Genomic DNA, 23091 nt, shown 5'->3' with positions numbered 1-23091 from the left:
TCTCACGTGACACTGGAAAACCGGCATCATGTCCTGATTCCCAGTTTAATTGTAGGTTGTTGATTTGAGGCGTTTCTGAGAAGAACCTGAAGCAGAAGTGCTGCCTTCACGGCAGTTACATCCAAATAAAGGGTTAGGTTAGGTAGGTTAGGTAGGTTAGGTTAGGTTAGGTTAGGTAGGGTTAGGTTAGGTAGGATAGGATAGGTTAGGTTAGGTAGGGTTAGGTAGGTTAGGTAGGGTTAGGTTAGGTTGGATAGGTTAGGTAGGTTAGGTTAGGTAGGGTTAGGTAGGTTAGGTAGGTTAGGTAGGGTTAGGTTAGGTGGGTTAGGTAGGGTTAGGTTAGGTTAGGTAGGATAGGTTAGGTTAGGTAGGTTAGGTTAGGTAGGGTTAGGTAGGGTTAGGTTAGGTAGGATAGGTTAGGTTAGGTTAGGTTAGGTTAGGTAGGGTTAGGTAGGTTAGGTAGGGTTAGGTAGGTTAAGGTTAGGTTGGGTTAGGTAGGGTTAGTTAGGTTATGTTGGGTAGGTTGGGTTAGGTTAGGTTAGGTAGGTTAGGTTGGGTTAGGTAGGTTAGAGTTAGGTAGGTTAAGGTTAGTTAGGTTAGGTAGGTTAGGGTTATGTAGGTTAGGTTAGGGTTAGGTAGGTTAGGTTAGGGTTAGTTAGGTTAGGTAGGTTAGGTTGGGTTAGGTAGGTTAGGTAGGTTAGGTTAGGTAGGTTAGGGTTAGGTAGGTTAGGTTAGGGTTAGGTAGGTTAGATTAGGGTTAGTTAGGTTAGGTAGGTTAGGTTAGGTTAGGTTAGGGTTTGTACATCAAAATACAACACGTTTTTAGGAACGACAATTTAGCCCAGTCGGCAAATTAAAACAAAACATGTATTTTAATATTTGCTTCTCTTCGAATGTGTAACATAAGAAAATGGTCAATTTATAGCCATAAATAATCCTAAAAGTATTTTTACAGATGGGACATATTTTCCCGGTTGCACCAACGTTCCTTGAACGCAGCACTGACTCCTGTAGAAAGGAGGGTCCTGTAGAAATGTACTTCTGAGTGGGCTGGACGCTGCGAGCGGCTTTGAGGTCATAAGCTTTATTTCCCGGTACAGGGACGCTCTACCTTGTTTTCGGGCACCAGGCTGAGTGATTGTCTTCGGGACAGGTGAGCTGTACTTCGTCTGTCAGGCATCGGACATGTTTTGCTGTGACTTTGTGAAAGCAGAGCTCAGACTTCGGCGGCTGCCGCGCTGTCAGCAGGGTGTGACCACTAACTTTATGCCATCTGCTTCCGCAATTTCTTTTCATAAGACATTTTTCTCTGAACATTATAGTGCAGATTTTTAAGACTATGATGAATACATTTCAGCAGTAATAATAACTTTGACTATAATTATTGTTTTTGTCATGCTTTTCTTTTGACTTGTAACTCCTTTATGTAGTATTGCTCAATTTCCTGTGAACACGCACGTTATAGAGTTGTGATTCTATCACTTTCTGTTGAAGATGAAGAGCTGTAATCATAAATACAAATATCGCATTTGAAAATTAAAGGCTTAATAGCAGAAAACCTTTGTGTGTTATTAATAATATATTACTAATGAAAGTTTGGTTCTTGGTTCCTGTAACTGTCTACTCCAAACATTACAAGTGTATAAATAGGTGTATGAATTTGAACAAACTGTTAATTTCATTGTATTTACACCATTTGTGTTTTAGCAACAGGATCAAATTTGTCTTTTTCATTCATCATGATTTTGAAAGAGGTGTGTGTAGGAATCATATGCTCTGTATTTACATCACAAACCACCCAGTCGTGGCTGTTGACCTACACACACAGTTCAGGCCATTATTAGTATACGTGTCAGCTGTCAAATTGCAGGATTGAAGTCCTGTTTTTTGTCACATTATTGATAATGTATAATCTTTTAATGTGCCTGATCATAAATGGAGGGAAATCCTGTCAATTTCCAAACATCTGTTTAGTTGAAGGCTGTCTGCAGCAATACAGCTTGTAAAACTAAACAGAGCTTCTCAAAATGTTTTCGACTGAGTGGATTTTGACAGATCTCTGATGACTCCATCAGTGGGTAACTTGATCCCTGCAGTTAGGGGTGAAGCCGGTTCGGGGTGAAGCCTGTTTAGGTGAAGCCTGTTAGGGGTGAAGCCTGTTAGGGGTGAAGCCTGTTTAGGTGAAGCCTAAGATGGAAACCTTCTTTGAGATGATTGACTGCATTCAATATTGATCAGAGGTTAACGAGGGTCACATTCAAACCTGAAACAGTTTACTGCTTCTGCGGCTCCTTTCTTCTGCCTCTGGTCCTCATGCAATTGACACCCAGGCTATTTTTTGTATCTGTTCTGTTGTAGCTTTTTGGACCTCCAGTTTGGAAATCCACACTCCTTCTACAATGGCAGCAGTAAGTTTCCACCATTGCTGCTCTTTGACCTGTGCACAGAAACAACCATCACATAAACCACAACATTTACATGTATTTGCATCAGTAGTATAGACTCACTGCAAAACTTAATGTCACAATGATGACATGTTAGAGTTTTAATTAGGACCCGAGCATCGGTGTGAAGCCCTGTTGTTTTTCGTAAAGATGTTCTTCTTCTTCTTCTTCTTCTTCTTCTTCTTCTTCTTCTTCTTCTTCTTCTTCTTCTTCTTCTTCCGTAAAGTGATTTTCCTTTTTGGAATCTTTATCATATTCAAAAACTCATGAAAGTGGAAACACATTTGTCTCCCGGTGAAGAATTTAGTATTCTAGTGGAGTCGCGAGTGGGCGTGGCCAAATGGCTCGAGAGCGCCCCCTAAAGAGATGCCCCGGCGGCCACATTTACCTAAATTCACGAAATCCGGTGGACACGTGTATCACACCGAGACGCACAAAAAAGAGGCGGCCATTTTGAGCGTTTCGCCATGAAACTACAAGTTGCTTTAAATCTTATGTACATGGACCGACCTTCTCCAAACATCACAGGTATGATAACAGCCCCGCCCTGAAGACCCCTGTGGGGTAATATTCGCTCATAGTCATAGCGCCCCCTGTTGGCCACTGGAAATGACACTTTTCATACTTTCACATTCTACGTCGAGCTGGTTGATCCCATGAACGTAAAGTCGGATCACAATAACCTAAACATGTAGTTGATGATGTATTGAGACATTCGTTCGACTTTGTCAATGGGCGTCGCCGTGACGATGTGGCAAAGTTGGATGTCTCGCCGTGACACAGGAAGTTGATGTTTAAGGTCAAGGGATGCTTGAAACCTCACGAAACGTGTCACATACATCCGGCGTGGTGAGATACATCTGATATGTGTTTTGCGAGCGGGTGTGGCCAAACGGCACGCCAGCGCCCCCTGCTGGAGACAGGAAACGAGACAAAATAGCAACTTTAAGTGGGGATACGCGGTCCCTCGCGCACCGCACGTCGGGGAGACGGCTTCGGGGAGACGGCGCATGGGGGTGCAAGGGCCCGTACATCACTGCTTGCAGTTTTAATATTCTATTGCTTTTGCAACCACTCATTGAAATAAATAAGTCTTAGATCAGCTTTTATGTTCTTTTTATTCTAAACATAAACAAATATGGTCAGATTTTGTGGTCCGTATACATTTATTTATTGCCTCTGCTTTTCTAATTTATTCTCCTAGTAAAGGTGAATGTCTCAAAAAGAGTTTGCACAGCTACTAAACTTTATCCTGCATTTTAAAAGTAGAATATAAATGTGTTTGTGACTCTCGAATAGTGGAATAACAGTGCTGTGTATCATGCTTGCCTTATCCTACATCTAAAATCATGTAATTTAGGTTTTAAATGTCCCCTCCAGATGTTTTCAGATATACTCTGGTTTGAACAATAATTTATTTGATGATTTGCATAACTGAAAAGTTAAGTAAGCTGTTAAAAAAATTTTTAAAGCACATCTTTTTCCTACTCATTACAAAAATCCAGAATCTGTAATATGCAAATCTGTTTTAATGGTATAAGTGCACAGAAAATGCTAAGTTCTGAAGGTCAAAAATCCAAGTGAAGTAACAACGAGCAGAACACATGTTGGAGCGGAGGGGGACTTTAAGCTTTGTGTCTGCTCGTTTTGTTTGTGTTTAATTGTTAAATGGTTGTGATATTGTCTTTTCTGACCAGGTCGGGAACCGTGGAACAGTGACTGAGGCATCTGGCTTCAATGCAGACGCAGATGCCCAGAAGCTTAGAGGTGCCATGAAGGGAGCTGGTGAGTGACATCCAGAAACCATTATTAGCTGAACATATATTGGACAGTGTCATTATGTTTCGGCCTCTGTGGAAAAAGAATATCCAGTCTCTCCCGTTTGCTATGGGAAAGTTTGAAAACTAATTTCAGTACTCGCGTCGTCATGGCAGCTTTAGGTTTCTCCCAATCATTCTGCAAACTTGTACTTTGCCTCACCTTACATATTGTGTTATAAAGCTTCCTCTCCTCTCTTGATATGGAGGGGAAATTAATCTTGACTATGCTAATCATGCATGAAGTAGTAGTGAACTAATCTCATTATGAAGCCATGTTGGCAGGTATGTCCCGCTCAGAGATGTACTTTCCAGTAAAACATTCAGGAGTGTGCAACAATACCGTTTTTCTCTCTGTCAGTACATTCATGGCGGGGAATGTTGATGCTGTTAGGGTTTACTTGTCTAATCATCTTCCCCTGACTCCAGTTTGTGCTCCATTGTAAACACATGGTTTCTATGCCAACGGCTGCAAACAAATCCAGAGTTGCAGCATTGACGCCTGATTTGAACTCCCACACATTCATCTGAAATGTTGTTCTTAGATTGAATTAAAACAATAGGAATATATGATCATTTTAATTAGGATTGACAGTTCTACAATTAACTATTTAAATATTTCTTTCAGGCACTGATGAGGCAGCTGTCCTCGAGGTCCTAGCGCATCGCACTATTGCCCAGAGGCAGCGCATTAAAGAGGCCTACAAGCAAACAGTGGGGAAGGTGAGAGCTTTGACTGAGCAGTGCTTGAAGGCAGCAAACACAGTCTATTTATGAGGGAAAAGGTGAATTTCATAATCAATAAACATGAGAAAAGCAGTTAAACGACTGCTGGACTACAAGAGGAAACTGAACAGCAGCTTTTACAGAAAGTGCTGGCAGCACCAGTGAATGTGTCATCTCTGAACTCCTTTTCCACTGTGTACTGTCATCATTTTTTCTCTTTAGGTGGGGTTTTGCTGGACTAACACAGTGGTGATAAAGTGCAAGTTAACCATTAACTGTAAAGCAGAAATAATACCATTTGTAAATAAAGAAAGAGATAGAGAGGGCTTTGTAATGTGTTGGAAAGAGGAAGATTCCACTCCATAAAATAAACATACACTGAACCCACAGAGTTATGTTGCCCACTTTCCGCTTGTTTGTTTCAAGGTTTTAAGGATCAATATATTAACCCAAAGAGAAGCCTGGAATCTTTATTGTATTGACATAATGAGGTAATAAGCAGCTCCGCACAGTGTCCGGTAAGAGATCAATAAGTTCATTGAGGGAGCTACAGGGAAAGGAAAGCTTGTGAGTGGAATCCTCGCAGGCAGAAAGAGTGAGTCATGATGCACACGGCGACACCCACATGTGGTCACATCTTCGAGCTGTGTGGAGCAGCTCCTCTGTTTCCAGACACCACACCCTCTAGTGGAGACCCGGGTGCTGCTGGAGTGGGTGAAGTCAAGTCATGCTGGCTACAAAAAAAAAATCTGAAGCCATTTTAATTTAATGTTAAAGCTTTCCTTACTGATTCCCTTCTTAGTGATTTATTAAAGTACGGTGAATGACTGTTTCCCTGTTAATCACTCCCGCAGGACCTGGCTGATGATCTGTCCTCAGAGCTGAGTGGGAACTTCAAGAGTGTCGTTCTGGGTCTGCTGATGCTGGCACCTGTGTACGATGCCTACGAGCTGCGGAATGCAATAAAGGTCGGAGTTCCTCCTTCACTTGTTGTGTATTTAGAGGATACAGCTGCTGATACTGTCCTCAAATCACACCAAAACACCAAAGCCAACAATGAGCGCGATCTGCAGGTGTGCAACTGTTTACTCCTGTTTGAGTAACTGATACTGGAGTTTTGGGGCCAATACGAATATTAAGGAATAAAAAAATTACAATATCAATATATTGACCAAAATGTGGTTATTAAAAATGGGTGACAAAGATATGTAATACAAGCAGGGTATTTTACAGTTTAATGATAAAGTTTATTGTCCAAAATGACTGGGAATTTAATAATTATAAATACCTTTGAGAAATGCACACAAATAGAACAATTTCTAAATTACCTAAAACGTTTTTTTCTGCATTATGGTCAGTAAAAAAGTTTGAATATAGGATAGCATATACACCAATACTGATATATCTGTGATTAGCCAATATCAGCCAATAAATAAATCAACTTTGACAAACACAACACTGCCCGGTGGTTTGGGGAAATTATTTAGCTTTAAAAAAAAAATTTGTCATTAGTTACTTCATTACATGCAGGAGGGAATTTGCTTGATGCTGAAAGCTTCAGAATGGCTGGGGGAAATTGAAGAGTAATGGGAGACAAAGTAAAGCATTGTTGACTTTAGTTCTTTTATGTGATTTGTGGACAACAACAAAAATATAGAGAATATATATTTCAGGCCACTTTTGCCTTGAATCAACTTATGGCTAATGGGATACTGTTGCTTCACAGGGAGCTGGAACCGAAGAGGCTTGTCTCATTGATATTCTCGCCTCAAGGTCAAATGCTGAAATAAAAACCATCAATGCATTCTACAAAAAAGGTAACTGTGTCACTTCGATGAACAGAACTTCTGACATCAGCTCATTATATATCTCAGTGTCCGTTGGTGCCTATGGCTCGCGTATGATATCTGATATGTGCACCAGTGACAAAGCCTTTGTTCTTGTTTGGAGATGGAATGATGTCCATTATTAGAAAACAGTGGATTCCGTAAATTATTCATGAAAACCATTGTTGCTCTCCATGTGGCAGTTTGTTGTTTTCTTGTTTATTCCTCTGTGGTTGCAATGACAGCAGTTGGCAAGTGTTTTTAAAAGTGGTTTTCAATGGCTTTTGTTCAGCACCTATAAGGCAATTGCTATGATGTAATGCTTTGTGGCATTGCTTACATGCTTTGTACAGATTATACAGCATAGATTTAGAATTTAAATCACAACACAATTAATATTCATAGAACCTTACTCAGTTGTTAAACTTTGCCCTTGTAACCTCATTATCTTTATAAATCTTATAGAAAGCTTGAATTATAGCTCATTATAACCCACAATAAACAATATTTTTGATTTTAAAATTGAATTACACGGCTGTTTTCTGTGCAAGTGGTTGCTCACAGCTCTGAAATCAGAGAATCTACTGAGGTTTTAAACCCCTTTCTGAGGGACCTACTGTATGGCTGACTCTGAGAATCTCTTTTTAACCACACTGTACGTTCACAGGCTAACACTAAAGGGTGCACAGAAGTATTTACTCAGTGAGTAGTTGAACATATAGATACAAATCGTTCTCAGGAGTTTGTGAGAACTAAAACAGCTTAAAGAAGAGTGGATATCGATCTTCTGTTCATCTGATGTACAAAAAGGCTGCACGTTGGATATTGAAGCAGACAACATTTTGCTAACAGCACCAGACATTAAAACTTTATAAGCCAGTGTATGTATTCCCTTTTAACCATAGCCATACGTAGTATAGGTTGGCTGGCTACTTTTTTGCCCCAGTGTCATGATTTTATGTTTTAATGTCATTTCCCCATCTTTCATGGCAGAAAATGACAAGGACCTGGAGGATGATGTGTGTGGAGATACATCTGGGATGTTTCAAAGGGTTTTGGTCTCTTTACTCACGGTGAGCAAACACCGACCAACAAACTCTCACAGCTTGAGCTGATAAGAATGTTTTAATGGACTGCTCTTATAATTGAGAGAAAAGCATGTTGTCAAATAGAACAAAATAAAGCTTTATAAAATACAGTACAAGTGTTAGCTTCCTGGTGTTTGCCAGAAAATTTCAGCATTACTTGAGATCAGTTTAGAAATGAAGTAAATTGTAAAATGTCAGGAGGAAGTTTCAATTGTTTCTTCAGGGAAGAGGAAGAATCAGTCACTTCTGCACAGTAAAAATACCAGTTATTTTATTGTTTCTGGTTGTTTTTTTTTTTCAAATGTTGTTCAACCCTACACTTGTTTTTTCTTAAGCCTCTGTTTCCTCTGCAATGCAGGCTGGACGGGATGAAAGTGACAGAGTGGACGAGGCCCAGGCCGTTCAAGATGCCAAGGTAAAGGTTCAGGTCTTGAGATGAATTAGTTGGTTCAACGTTTGACTCCCTGTGTTATTTTTCTTTAATATTTGTGATTGTAGGAAATCTATGAGGCTGGTGAGGCTCGTTGGGGCACAGACGAGGTGAAGTTCCTCACCGTGCTTTGTGTGAGGAATCCAAACCATCTGCTGCGAGGTATTTTTACAGCTTATTCAACCTGATCATGTCAAAGTAAGAAGACTTGAAATCATTGTGTTTTGTGTCATGTGATTATACGCCCTCTTTATTTCCTTAAATTGGCCACAGAAGGCAAGGACTACACTGTGGGGCTTTTACTGCCCCCTTGCAGCAGTTTTATGAGCAGACACGGACTCTCCTTGAATCACACAATCCTTGTATAAGTGACACCACAGCTTTCCCATCCACATTCTACTTCCCCCATTAATCACGCTGTTACTTCCTCCAGTGTTCGAGGAGTATCAGAAGATTTCTGGAAAAGCCATTGAGGACAGCATCAAGAGCGAGATGTCTGGCTGTCTGGAGGACGTCTTTCTGGCCATAGGTCTGTCTCTTCACTCACATGTTCTTCATGCCAATTTATATAGATTCAACCCTGCCATTAACACTCAAGTTCAAATTAGTTCGAACCCACAGAAACTCCAATTTTATTGTAAGAAAATAAAAGTAAACAGACTTTGCAGTACTTGCTGCAGGTTTTGTAGCATCTTTCCAATAACATCGCATACATTTAGCTGCCAACGAGGGGTGAAAAGGGAGACCTTATCTGGATGCGTGTTCTAGGCAAACAATAAACTAACGTCCAATACAAAGTACTCTTTGACTGCGGTGACCCATTTATTGTCAGTCAGTGTACATGCTCACCTTAGCACAGGTAGAAAAAGGACTTAGTCCATACATCATCACAGGTAGATTTCCATTCAGCAATCACAGTTTCCATTCTGCAGGATGCACAAAATACTGGCACGCTGCCACGCTGCCACACACATGGTCAAGAAATTGTTTGCTTCCCCCATTCACACACTCAGTGTTACAGTAAATACAATTCCTGCGCTAAAGTGCCACCCTGTGTCCAAACACAAAAACGGCATGTGTATACATATTACTACCTGTGCATTACATAAACATAAAACAAAACAAACAAAAACTGCATTATGGCTCCAACAGGTTTACCAAGTCTGGCTGAAGTTTAGTGCCGAAATTCCCTGCAGTGACTCCCTGGCACTAAAGATGTCACCAAAATCCCAAATTTGAGGAACTGCAGGTCGACTTTTAGCCACAGCAGACTTGCTGTAAAATATTAATGCTGTGAAGCTGGTACTTTTGTTCACACTTTCTTAGTGAAGTTTGTGATTTAACTGTGGTCTTTTATAAGATGGTCTCACGTTTAAAATTAATTGTCTGTTTGTTTTCTGTTTTGCAGTGAAATGCATGAGGAACAAGCCAGCGTTCTTTGCAGAACGATTATACAAATCAATGAAGGTGAATACTTTATCTTCATTTTTGTGTCGCCACTAAACTTTATTTTGTGAACATATAGTGTATATGTGGGGCGGCACAGTGGTGCAGTGGTTAGCACTGTTACCTCACAACAAGATGGTTCCAGGTTTGAATCTCAGCCTGGGCCTTTCTGGGCGCAGTATGAATACAGTTTTTCTTCTGTCTTTCTTCCTTGTCAGGGCCTGGGCACCACAGATAGTGTCCTCATCAGAATCATGGTCTCCAGGGCGGAGATTGACATGCTGGACATTAAGGCGCAGTTCCTGAAGATGTACGGAAAGACTCTCTACTCCTTTATCAAGGTGAGGCACTAAAGACAAAGGGCAGGGAAACACTGCTGTCAGCAAAAACTTTGCATCGGCTGTGATAAAGTAACAATGTTATGTGATGTCCCGGTGTAGTTTTAAACCGTGATGAGACAAATTATTGCTCAAATCCTACGCATATGAGTAATAACTTTTTTTTAAATTCTTGGATCTGAATAAAAAGATATCACAGTGTTTATTAGTTTGCAGTAATTCCCAACACCACTTCTTTGAAGTCTCACAGATCTTTCTCTCACTGTTTAGGGAGATACATCCGGTGACTACCGCAAAATCCTGCTGGAGCTCTGTGGAGGCGAATAGAAGAAATATCAGAGCAAAATACAGCTGTATCTTTATTCTGAAAACCACATTATCGTACATTTTCTTCTTCACATTTTACTGAATGACACAGTGCCTTGTTTTACTGTTTGTAATACTAATTAAACCAAAGACCAGTGACCTTTTACACATGTCTGCGTTTTTGTTATTGATCCTGTATTAAGGATTAATTAATGGTATTAGAGAGGGAGGTATATCTATCTCTCCCATCTTTAAAAACATCAAAGATGGATGTTATTGGCCTCCAACTCCCACTTTTGTTACAGTGCAACATTTTCATCACTATCCAGTCCATTTGTTTAATTGGTAGCCGTTCCTCATTTGTTGAGTCAGCCCTGTATCATTTGACTCAATTACATTAACAGGATGCTAGCGTGATTTGGGAGGCAGTAAAGTGTGCTGTAATCAAGTTAAAGAGGGTATCACATAGCTCATACAAAGTTACAGCTCCATCTCAGAGCAATAAGCCTGGGAAATGATGTGCAGTGGTTGTACTCAAGGTGACCGCTAGGTGGAAACAAAACGAATCTTCATGAAGTTGGTGTGTGGCAGTGGTGAACTATCTTGTGGCATCCTTTGTATGTTTGAGTTATAAAAACACGATTTATCTGCACAAAAGTAAAAACCTATATACAGAATGTTCTTCTATGGTCTTTGGACAACATGACTGCTTGCTCCATTTACAAACTAACTCCGCTAATTAAAAAAAAAAAAAAAAATAGAAATTCTGATTTGGTGAAATATATTCACATATTTATGTTCAAGAGGTAAATAGACATAGAACAAGGATTACGCCCGCACCAGCATGAGAAATTTGAAACACCTAAACACTTGTGATTGAGATCATGGAAAGTCTGAGCTCAGAGATGCTGCACACTGACCTCAAGAGAGCTGATCACACAAGACGACCTAAAAATCGAGCTGATCTAAAGCAGTTCTATGAGAATAAATAGTCCAGAATTCTTCCTGAACGTTGTGCAGGTCTGATGTGCAGTTGCCGGAAACCCTTGTTTGAGGTTAATTCAATTCAATTTTATTTTATTTATATAGCGCCAAAATCACAACAGAGGTTATTTCATGGCACTTAACACATTAAAGTCCTCAGCAGAACTTTACAATATTATACAGAGAAACCAACAATTCAACAATTCAACAATTCAACAATTCATCAATTCAACAATTCAACAATTCATCAATTCAACAATTCCCACATAATCTAGGAGGGAAAAAACTCCTCTTTAAGGGAGAAAAACCTCCAACAGAGGGAAGAAAAACTCCCTTTAACAGGAAGAAACCTCCGACAGAACCAGGATCAGAGGTGGGCGGAGCATCTGTTAACAACCAGACTCAGAGGTGGGCGGAGCATCTGTTAACAGAACCGGGCTCAGAGGTGGGCGGAGCATCTGTTAACAGAACCGGGCTCAGAGGTGGACGGCCATCTGCCTCGATGGGTTGGGGTGAGAGGAGAGCAGAGAGAGAAAAGGAGAGCATAGCGATAAAGAGAAGAACTGTTGGTGTAAATGACAATTTGTTATTGTTATAAGGTTCTCTTATAAGGTTATTGCTGCCAAAGGAAGTTTAATCACTTAGTTTTTACACCAACATTGAATGTTAATGAGTGTTCAATAACACGTGTTCAATCACATTTTAGTTTAATGCTGAAAACCAGGTAAGTCCAAATGGTTCACAAACATTTTTCCCCACTATATGTTGCAACAAAAAACACTCGGCACTTATATGATGCAATGCCGTTGGCTTTCTGTCTGCTCTGCTTATGATAACAACATTGCAGGAGCTGCTTTAAGCCGCTATTTGTTGTGTTTATATTTGACTTCAGTGGTGAATATACTCAAGAAATGTGCGGGTCCCTTCTGGAAATCCCGATCTTGCGGTCCCAATGCTAAACACAAAGTGTAGCAATCTCCGCAATATTTGCACGAGCTTGCAATTTCGTAAGATTCCCATGATATTTCCGCAACAAATGTCCTCAATAGAAGCTATGCTGACGGTATTATAGCACAAACCAAGCCTTTCCAAACAAACCTTGCTTCATCAACAAAAATAACTCCTCATTTACCGTCAACAAGGTTCTTCAAACTCTCCCCTCACCATCAAAACAAACCACACGTTAGCTGATGGGAAACTTTAAAAAAATGGTCGGCATGGGATTTGTTTGAGAAATATGGTCTTATCATAGGGGTTAGCTATGTATTATATTAGTTTCATACACACTTCTATTCATTAGAGACTGCACTTTGTTTTTGTCCATATATTGTCTTGAATTAATATTTAAAAAGCTGTTTTGTAAAGTTACATTTCTTTTTACATTTTTGCAACTTTGAACTCATTTCTCTTTAAATTCAGAAAATACTTTGAAAAGATTTGAAATATTTCTGTGATGTCTACTGCATTATTCTTATAGCAAGTAATTGCACGACTTTCTTTAAAAAAAATTTTTTTTTAAATCTCTTAAAAATCACAAAACTTTTGAGACAAGCTGGTACACAATGAAGCTTTTTTTTTTTTTTTTTTTTTTTTTTTTTTTTTTAAATCAAAACAATCACAAAAAGCCTGTGAATCCCTGCGTAGACTGATTTCAAATAATCTGAGTATCACAGTGAACAAAGGAAACCTGCATTGCCCCTGAGGATTTGGGCAAACAGTCTGCAGCAGAGCTGCTTCACAGCTGACCACAGAGGTTTGAGCATCTCAAAGACTGATTGAGAGTCTAAAGATACAGTTTCATAGATGTACAGTATACTTAGTTAAAGTAAAGTTTTATGTTCTGGAAAATTACATTTAATTAAAATGTTAGATTTCTTCTAACATTTTAACAGATCTTCTCTCAAAGCAGCCAGAATTGGTATTACTGTCCCTGAGGATTTTTTCATCTGTGGCTTCCAAATTTCCAGTTCAATTTCACTGCTGCAAAACTAAAATAGCAGATTTGTGCTGTTTTGGGTGAATTCCATTAAAATCCTGAAGAAATGTGAGAAACAGCTGAGGTATAACTGCTGTCTGACCTAAATCATTCGGTCTCCATCTAATGAGAAGGTAATTTTGTAATTATTTTCAGTTATTGTTAGTTATTATTTCTACTGAAAATATACTGTTAGTGGTATGTACTGTACATTATGAACTTCCTAGCTTTTACTGAGCTAAAACAATTGAATTAAACGTATGATTAGCAGGTAGAAACATTGAAGGAAAAATTCTGACAACAATCATGAAATTGTTCTTTGGTCACCTTAATAAATTGAGGCATTTGGCCTACGACAGGCCATGCATCTTAAAGTCCAGTAGATGGTAGTAAAGTTCAATCATGATCAAACAGGCCAAACTACAAATACAATAACTCTACTCAGTATTTTTGTGGAATACATATGCACCTGCTCAAAATGAATACAGCAAGCAGTCTTTATGGAGCACTCGTGGACAGTGTTTTCGCTGGAGAGACGTGGAACTGAAACAATTTTAACATTGCCAAATTTGTAGATATATATGTGTTTGCAAAATTTAATCATAGGAGAACGAACTATTGGCCTAGTTGGAGGTCTGGACTCTCTGAGTTCCCTTCTAGTTCTTCAAATGGCAAAGCTGATTCCAAAACAAAACAATTGAAATGTATATTTTCATCAACTGCATTCATTTCACAATTTCTGAAAATAATGCACCAACAGCACTTTAAAACTGTGTTAAATCAGGAGGCTGCTGTCAATGCATCAGTATAAAGAAACATGTACAGTAAGCAAACAATGAATCAAACTCCTGCCAGACTGAGTTCTACACATACCCATGAACGGATCAATAACTATCGTTATCATCCCAAGACCTCTGTCCTAACTACTAACTAATCAGTTCAAGAACAAATGTCATTGGCAAGTCCAACCCAGACATCAATCTTTTTGGGTCTCTGCCATCTTATTGGACTTACTGTCAATTTCCTCAGACGTCTCTCTCTCCCTTGGTCTCTCTCTCTCTGTGTCTTTTTAAAACAGCAGCAGCTTCAGCTCGCTCACTCTGCAGAGACACATGAGGAAGTTCCGCTCCTCATTCCTCTAATACACGCAACTCATATTGAGAAACACCAACACAGGTAAGTTATGGATGTTTTTTTCCAAATAAATTTTTTGAATGCATCTTTTAGTATACAGTATATGTCCTGGTAACATGTTCTTAATTTTTCTAAAGACAAAACACAATTACTGAATGGAAAATAAAAGAAAAAAACAATAGGCTGACCAGGCTAATGTTTCCTCTGAAACGTGGTTAAAATATTAATACCTATAACTTCCACACGGTGGTCCTTCAAATGTCATTGAGAATTTATGAATTTCATGGTTTTCCATTTGCATGTAACACATGCAACATTGTTGGGGCTCATATTATGTAATGGGGGATTTATTTTCAGCATATGCGTAACATTTTTCTGACATCCTCTCCCCTTTTTAAAAAAAAAAAAGATAAATGCACATGGAGGCATTCTGAAAATTGTTAGAAGCTAATAGCTTTGTGTGCCAGAGCTCTGTTGTGCTAGATGGTTTGACTTTATAATCCAGGGGCCTATATGTAGACTTTTGTAATAAAACCAGACTGTGCAACTACTTATGTGGGAGATATAAACATGGCAAACAAACTTCAAAATTAATATTCCAATTATGGATAATGGTAAACATGTTTTAAATACAAACAAATCTATCATAAAGAAGGAAGCAAAAACAAATGTATTTATCGCTCTATTTGAAAAATACAGTCCTGTAAAAGAGTTTTATGCAGTTTGATGCGTGTGTTTTACAAAAACATGTTAGTCTGTTATACATACACTGTGTTGGGAAGAAATATTAGATTTTCTAAACAATTATTTTGTATGTTTCTGTAAGTCATTTATACTTTGTTAAAATAAAAAAGTTACAAAACATTTTCAAAATGAAATACTTAAGGAATTTGCAGGCTGAAACAAGATTAATTGTTTGCGGTAGATAAACCTGGGGGAGGGGCAGCCAAACGCAAAAGATTAAGCTGCTGAAGAAATGAGTCTTATGTAAAAAAATGTTAAGGCAAGAGTATGCATAGCATTAAGACAAGTTGGTCATCCTGTATTAGCAAGGTCTATCACAGGCAGAAGTTCTGCAGCAGACTGATGTTTCTGGATGTACCATCCTGGCTCTTCTGCACAGGATACCGATAAGGCTGAGGACCTAAAATGCTGTGGTTAGCCAAGGAAACTGAGTGCAGCAGATGAAAGAAAAATCAAGTTTCCCTTTGAATTTGGAAGAAGTCCAGCAGTGCCCTCTGTTTAAAAGTGGCAGAAATCAGTGGAACCCTGGTGCACCCATCGACACTCTAGAGAGGTCTGGTCAGAAGTGGTCTTCATGAAAGGCAATCATTTTTCAGACGTGGAGACAAAGCCGAACAACCAGTGCTCAAAAACACAAGAACTGTAGAAAAAAATGACTGACAGTATTCAGACGGGATGACTGACAGTATTCAGACGGGATGACTGACAGTATTCAAACTGGATGACTGACTATTCAAACTGGATGACTGACAGTATTCAAACTGGATGACTGACAGTATTCAGACGGGATGACTGACAGTATTCAGACGGGATGACTGACTATTCAAACTGGATGACTGACAGTATTCAAACTGGATGACTGACAGTATTCAGACGGGATGACTGACAGTATTCAAACTGGATGACTGACAGTATTCAGACTGGATGACTGACAGTATTCAAACTGGATGACCGACTATTCAAACTGGATGACTGACAGTATTCAGACTGGATGACTGACAGTATTCAAACTGGATGACCGACTATTCAAACTGGATGACTGACAGTATTCAAACTGGATGACTGACAGTATTCAGACTGGATGACTGACTATTCAAACTGGATGACTGACTATTCAAACTGGATGACTGACAGTATTCAGACTGGATGACTGACAGTATTCAAACTGGATGACTGACAGTATTCAAACTGGATGACTGACTATTCAAACTGGATGACTGACAGTATTCAAACTGGATGACTGACAGTATTCAGACGGGATGACTGACAGTATTCAAACTTGATGACTGACAGTATTCAAACTGGATGACTGACAGTATTCAAGCTGGATGACTGACAGTATTCAAACTGGATGACTGACAGTATTCAAACTGGATGACTGACTATTCAAACTGGATGACTGACAGTATTCAAACTGGATGACTGACAGTATTCAAACTGGATGACTGACTATTCAAACTTGATGACTGACAGTATTCAAACTTGATGACTGACACCATTCAAACTGGATGACTGACAGTATTCAAACTGGATGACTGACAGTATTCAAACTGGATGACTGACTATTCAAACTGGATGACTGACAGTATTCAAACTGGATGACTGACAGTATTCAGACGGGATGACTGACAGTATTCAGACGGGATGACTGACAGTATTCAGACTGGATGACTGACAGTATTCAGACTGGATGACTGACAGTATTCAGACTGGATGACTGACAGTATTCAAACTGGATGACCGACTATTCAAACTGGATGACTGACAGTATTCAGACTGGATGACTGACAGTATTCAAACTGGATGACCGACTATTCAAACTGGATGACTGACAGTATTCAAACTGGATGACTGACAGTATTCAGACTGGATGACTGACTATTCAAACTGGATGACCGACTATTCAAACTGGATGACTGACAGTATTCAAACTGGATGACTGACAGTATTCAGACTGGATGACTGACTATTCAAACTGGATGACTGACTATTCAAACTGGATGACTGACAGTATTCAGACTGGATGACTGACAGTATTCAAACTGGATGACTGACAGTATTCAAACTGGATGACTGACTATTCAAACTGGATGACTGACAGTATTCAAACTGGATGACTGACAGTATTCAGACGGGATGACTGACAGTATTCAAACTTGATGACTGACAGTATTCAAACTGGATGACTGACAGTATTCAAGCTGGATGACTGACAGTATTCAAACTGGATGACTGACAGTATTCAAACTGGATGACTGACTATTCAAACTGGATGACTGACAGTATTCAAACTGGATGACTGACAGTATTCAAACTGGATGACTGACTATTCAAACTTGATGACTGACAGTATTCAAACTTGATGACTGACACCATTCAAACTGGATGACTGACAGTATTCAAACTGGATGACTGACAGTATTCAAACTGGATGACTGACTATTCAAACTGGATGACTGACAGTATTCAAACTGGATGACTGACAGTATTCAGACGGGATGACTGACAGTATTCAGACGGGATGACTGACAGTATTCAGACTGGATGACTGACAGTATTCAGACTGGATGACTGACAGTATTCAGACTGGATGACTGACAGTATTCAGACTGGATGACTGACAGTATTCAAACTGGATGACCGACTATTCAAACTGGATGACTGACAGTATTCAGACTGGATGACTGACAGTATTCAAACTGGATGACCGACTATTCAAACTGGATGACTGACAGTATTCAAACTGGATGACTGACAGTATTCAGACTGGATGACTGACTATTCAAACTGGATGACTGACAGTATTCAGACGGGATGACTGACAGTATTCAGACTGGATCCAGTCACGGTCACTTGGTGCAACAGATGCTGGCTTCATACATGATGCACAGAGAGGAAAGATGTGGTTTTAGTGCAAGAAGATGTTCCTAAACTGGCTCACGTATTTAACTGTTGATATTTCTGCCATGTCGTATCTGATCTGGTGTACACACAAATGAAGTTATATAAGTTTCTGTAACATGCTGCTGAAGATTTTCTCTGCTTGTTTGATACTGACTTCCTCTAACATGCTTTACATAGGATGCTTTTCCTAACTATCTGTTATTTAAGCAATATTACACGAGAGGTTGTGATTATACACCAAGTTACCAACTAAATAAAATATGTAATATAAATGTGTTTATATTGTGGAGCGATTCACTCTCTTTTTGTTAGTGTGATCTCCATTTCCATGGCAACAGATGGGGTCTGACTAACAACTGGAAAACAATCATTAGACTCTTATGTAACGTATGTAATGTTTCCTACTCCAGGAAGTAGTCCGACCCTAGCAACCACCTAGCAACAGAGAGGATTTCTAGTCTCAAACTGAATAAATACAGAACATAGAAACACTAAACTGTTCAGCTCAGTCTGGTTGGAACAAAGATATCTGATGAACAAAGATATCTGTCTGATGAACAAAGACATCTGATGAACAAAGATATCTGATGAACAAAGACATCTGATGAACAAAGATATCTGATGAACAAAGATATCTGATGAACAAAGATATCCATGGACTCATGTGTTTTTAACATTTTAGCTCCGTGTCATGTGTTCAAACCAAACCGGTCCAGCTAGCCTCCGCTAGGATTGTAAGTGCGTGACTATCCGTGGTGTTACGGTACGGGTGCTCGGAGCGACCAAAAAGGACCAAAAGAGACCCGACTTCACCAAATGGGTCATTTAATAGACCTATAACAAGTAGAAACTATATTATATTACATATTAGATGAAATTCTATTCTAATGATATAGTCCCATTGAGGAGGTGGAGTGATATTTCTAGTGATGAGCAGGGTATGTTGTCATGGTGATTTGTTCCAAATGTTCAGTTGACCAATCATATCGCTGGGTCGGTACTTGGTATACCTTTATATAGTGTACGCTTAATTACTGAGAGCTGTTTCAATTTTGCTGATACGTCTTTATTTAAAAAATAACATTCTATAAAAAGAGAAATCGTCTAAAAAACCAAAAACTATAAATCTCCAATATTTTTGACATGGTAAAGGCTTTCAAATCAGATCTTTCATAGGTTATGCTGACCGTGCACAAACAAATCGCTTTATCCCTATAATGACATTAAAAAAAAAAAATTAAAACAAAATTAAGTTTAAGTTGGGAACCTCACTTTACATTTTCTGACGTTGCTTTGAATTTTTCCAGCTTTTAAACACGAATTTAAAGTATTTTGAAAAAGAAGATCCAACCAAACTTACGAAAATGAAAATACCTGCATCCTCCTTGGACCAGTCATAAAATAGAAACTGCAGATAAGCTTTTATAACCAACACATGAAGTAAATATCGGTCTCTGCATGACTTTATGATTTCCCACTGTCAGCCAACATCTTCTGAGACAGAGCGAAGTCTCGAGCTTCCCGAGGAGTGCGGATGTACGAGTCGATTTCACTGTCAGAGATTTCCTCGTCACCATTTACATCCTTGAGCTCGGGCTGCTCCACTCTCCTCTTCTTAGGACGAATCACACACGGAGGAGCGAACAGCAGTCTCCTCCCCCAGGTCGCAGACGGTCCTCGGCTGTCCTGAGAGTCTTTGTGCTCCGGGACTGTTTGTGGATTACCTGCATCTCCCCTTTCAGCATTCAGTCCACGTTGTTCCACAGAGGACGTCTTTGGGGTCTGATTGACAGGCTCAGAGGTCTGGGAGGGAGCTGTCTCCTCAGTCACAGCGTCCACACTGCTGGCCTGACACTCCACCAGCAGGGCGTCTTCATGGGTTCTGATCGCCCTCCTTAGCAGAGCGTACCTGTGCTCCAGAATATCGTCCACCTGCTGAACAACATTATCCAGCGTCACTTCTTCTCTGACCCAGGGAATTTCTTGGCCGAGCTTGCACAGCACCTCTTTTATCTCATTTATTCTCTTTACAGCAGGCTTGTTCTTATTAACTTTGGCAATCTGACAGAATTTGTCCAGAGAGAACTTGAGGCGATGCTTGTTGGGTTTCAAAGACTGCCAGGCCAAATAGATCGCCGCCATCATGATGGGGACGGGCTTACGGCCAGTTACAATCCAGGAATCTGCTGCCAGCTCCACCAGGGCCACGGCTCGTTTGGTCAAGTCCCTCGACTTCTCAGCCAACTCTTCAGGCACGTGAAGCGAGCTAATTTTATATCTGTCAGAAAGGAAAACAGTGAGTTTTAGATGAAGACTCATCACAGTTTGAGAGACTTTGTCTAAGAATCTCTTGTGAATTATTTAGAGCACTGCCAGTTTTATATTCTACCAAGTAGCTACTAAATGAGATTTGTTTGAAAATTTGATCAAGCAGCTCCTCCAAAGTCTCGTCAGGCCAGAGAATTCAACTTCAATTCAAGAAGGGCTCCTATTTAGTTGATTTCAGGAGAGAAAAAGCAGCTGTTTTCTAACATCTGTTCTTCACTTACTCCTGACTGTGAGCCTCCATCACATCAGTGATGTTGAGGATCGGAGCGTCAATGCTGAGAGTCTTGACCATCTCTTGATAAACCGCTCCCACCACCATGGGGTCGGCGTCCAGCAGGCAGCTGATGGTTCCCATGGTGATGGGCCAGTTGAGCAGGCGGCAGCTTACGAGCACGCAGCAGCCAGCGAGAACTTCTTTCTTCTGCAGGCTCACTCTGATGAAATTTGCATGCTGGTAGGCCCGCTTGAAATACGTCTCCGAGAGATCCTCGATCTCAGCGTGGACCCTCAGAGTGCGACATATGGCTTTCACACGCTGCACACCTGCAGACACATTACAAAGGTGTATGAGCATGTGCTTGGGCATTAGCAGCAGGGCTACATGTTACTGTGAAATAATATCTCGAACTAGCTTCCTTTGGAGAGAAGATCTCACCTTTTATCAGGTTTACACACGGCTTCCTGGCCACCGCGGTGCTTCTGCTGTAACTCACTTCTGTAAAAAGGACAGAAAATAAAGTGTCATTTCATATTTAGTGGTAAATGCGATCACCATGCTGTTTAAGTAAATGGTGGACGGAATGGAAGAGCATTTTCTTCAGTGTTATTAGTGCTGTTTAAATGCTGCCAATTCAAAATGATACATGGAATACATATTTCTAAATAAATGGGTGTTTAAGCAAATCTGTCCATGTGTTGATTGACCATTATGCTGCTGTAGAGACATGATGCAATCGGGAAGAGTTGATCTGATTCTTCACAACGTATTAAACATTTGGTTTCCTCTTTACGGAAGTTTTACATTTATTTAGCCAGGTTTTCTGAAATTTGTCTGCATTCACACCGGAACAATGGAGGTGAAGGGGATTTGTTTATGGTGCTAACAGCAGTGAAAAAAGCCTTAAAACATTAATACCATCATCTTTTTCCAGAATCAGTGTCTCTGTTCCTCTGAATAATCCACGAGCTGCTCGTGTTGGTGGAGAAGAAGGTCGGTGACACTTTTAAACCTCATTTTACTGGTGCTGTTTATTGTTCACACACTTAGTGAAGTTGGACATTTCAGCTTTCAACAGAACAAAACAATAGAACATCTGGAACCCACAAAAATACATTTATAGGCAAACTAAAGTCAAAATATTAGATGAATTCAGGGGAAGAAAAATGTATCAGCATGATCTTAACGTTGTTGTCCAGCTGGTTTAGAGTCGGAAAAAAACTAAACAGCCGTAAAATTAAAATCATAAGTAAAATCATACATCGATAGCTTTTAGAGTATTTTCAGTAGTTTATGGTTTCATTATGAATTTTCTACAGCATGTCCTGAAAAGAGTCATCTTATCTCAGTTTATCTGGCCTCTGAGGATGAACTCTAACTCTTTTATATTTATATATATATTTTTGTATATATATATATATATATATATTTATTTTGTGTGTGTATATATATATATATATATATATATATATATTTATATATATATATATATTTGTGTGTGTATATATATATATATATATATATATGCATATGCATGTATTTTGATGATTATTTTGAGGTTGAGCACCATAAACAAAAATCTGAATGATATCCCAAAATCGGAGAAAAAACAGCTTGAAAATATGATCTGAAGGGAGAACATATTTGTATTTTCTCCCATTAACAGTAAACTTTAATAGTGTTGTACGGGGCGACGCGTCGCGGTGAAGCCGCCGTACCTGAACCTCCGACCGGATCGTTGGCCAGCGTGCCCTCGGACACCACGGAGCCGCAGTCCACACACACCAGCTGGGCCTGAGAGTACAGATCATCGTCCACGATGTTGGAGGAGCCGCAGCCCGGACAGGTGAGACCTGCACGAGACATGTCTGACAAAACAACAGCTGCTGAATGACCAACGAACGTTCCCGTCGCCGGTGTCATGGGGGCGACTTAAATATGTCCGGGCAGATACAACGTTCAAATTCTCGACCGTTCCGCTTGGTGTTATCAGCAGGCATTCAAAAGTATTATCCCTCCAGAACTCACTGATGATCAATATAACCTCAACATTTACATTCATCTTTCAGTACATCGTCTACAGACCGGGCACTGCTTACGACTCCTCTATAATGCTGAGGGTGTGCATTTATAATGACGTTAGATCCAAATTAGGAACAATAGAAATGAAGAAGTTTGCAGTTGATTTTGTGGAGGAAATGTACAGGACAATAAATCATCTATAGGATATATTCTTAACTGTGCTAATAATTCAGAAATCTTGAGTTGTTTTTATAAACCTAGAGTGCAGAAAAGGGAAAGTGTGCTTTTATTTAATTGTAGCCTCAAAAAAAGAGGTTAACAGTATTTCTAAACTTGAAAAAATAAGAAATTAGTCATTTTTT

General features: G+C 39.6%; 2 protein-coding genes across 2 annotated transcripts; one reads left to right on the top strand and one right to left on the bottom strand.

Annotated features, from left to right (window-relative positions):
- Positions 1-931: 931 nt before the first annotated feature.
- Positions 932-10587, top strand: anxa4 (annexin A4). The gene is made up of 13 exons (XM_069147170.1): positions 932-1153; positions 2359-2408; positions 4142-4229; positions 4890-4984; positions 5842-5955; positions 6714-6804; positions 7807-7886; positions 8260-8316; positions 8400-8493; positions 8765-8860; positions 9740-9798; positions 9996-10118; positions 10386-10587. The coding sequence occupies exons 2-13, from the start codon at positions 2400-2402 to the stop codon at positions 10440-10442; spliced, it is 963 nt and encodes a 320-aa protein (XP_069003271.1). The 5' UTR covers positions 932-1153; positions 2359-2399; the 3' UTR covers positions 10443-10587.
- Positions 10588-18970: 8383 nt separating this feature from the next.
- On the bottom strand, positions 18971-22687 carry brf2 (BRF2 general transcription factor IIIB subunit). Its single transcript, XM_069147136.1, has 4 exons — positions 22426-22687; positions 21146-21205; positions 20712-21033; positions 18971-20440 (listed from the first exon to the last, which is right to left on the bottom strand). The coding sequence occupies exons 1-4, from the start codon at positions 22628-22630 to the stop codon at positions 19627-19629; spliced, it is 1401 nt and encodes a 466-aa protein (XP_069003237.1). The 5' UTR covers positions 22631-22687; the 3' UTR covers positions 18971-19626.
- Positions 22688-23091: the final 404 nt, after the last annotated feature.

Source organism: Embiotoca jacksoni, unplaced genomic scaffold (genome assembly GCF_022577435.1).
Source record: "Embiotoca jacksoni isolate LCO1_2020_lvr unplaced genomic scaffold, fEmbJac1.0.p SCAF_131, whole genome shotgun sequence".
Lineage (NCBI taxonomy): Eukaryota > Metazoa > Chordata > Actinopteri > Embiotocidae > Embiotoca > Embiotoca jacksoni.
Note: the sequence above shows the minus strand (reverse complement) of the source record. Positions and strands in the feature narration are given on the sequence as shown.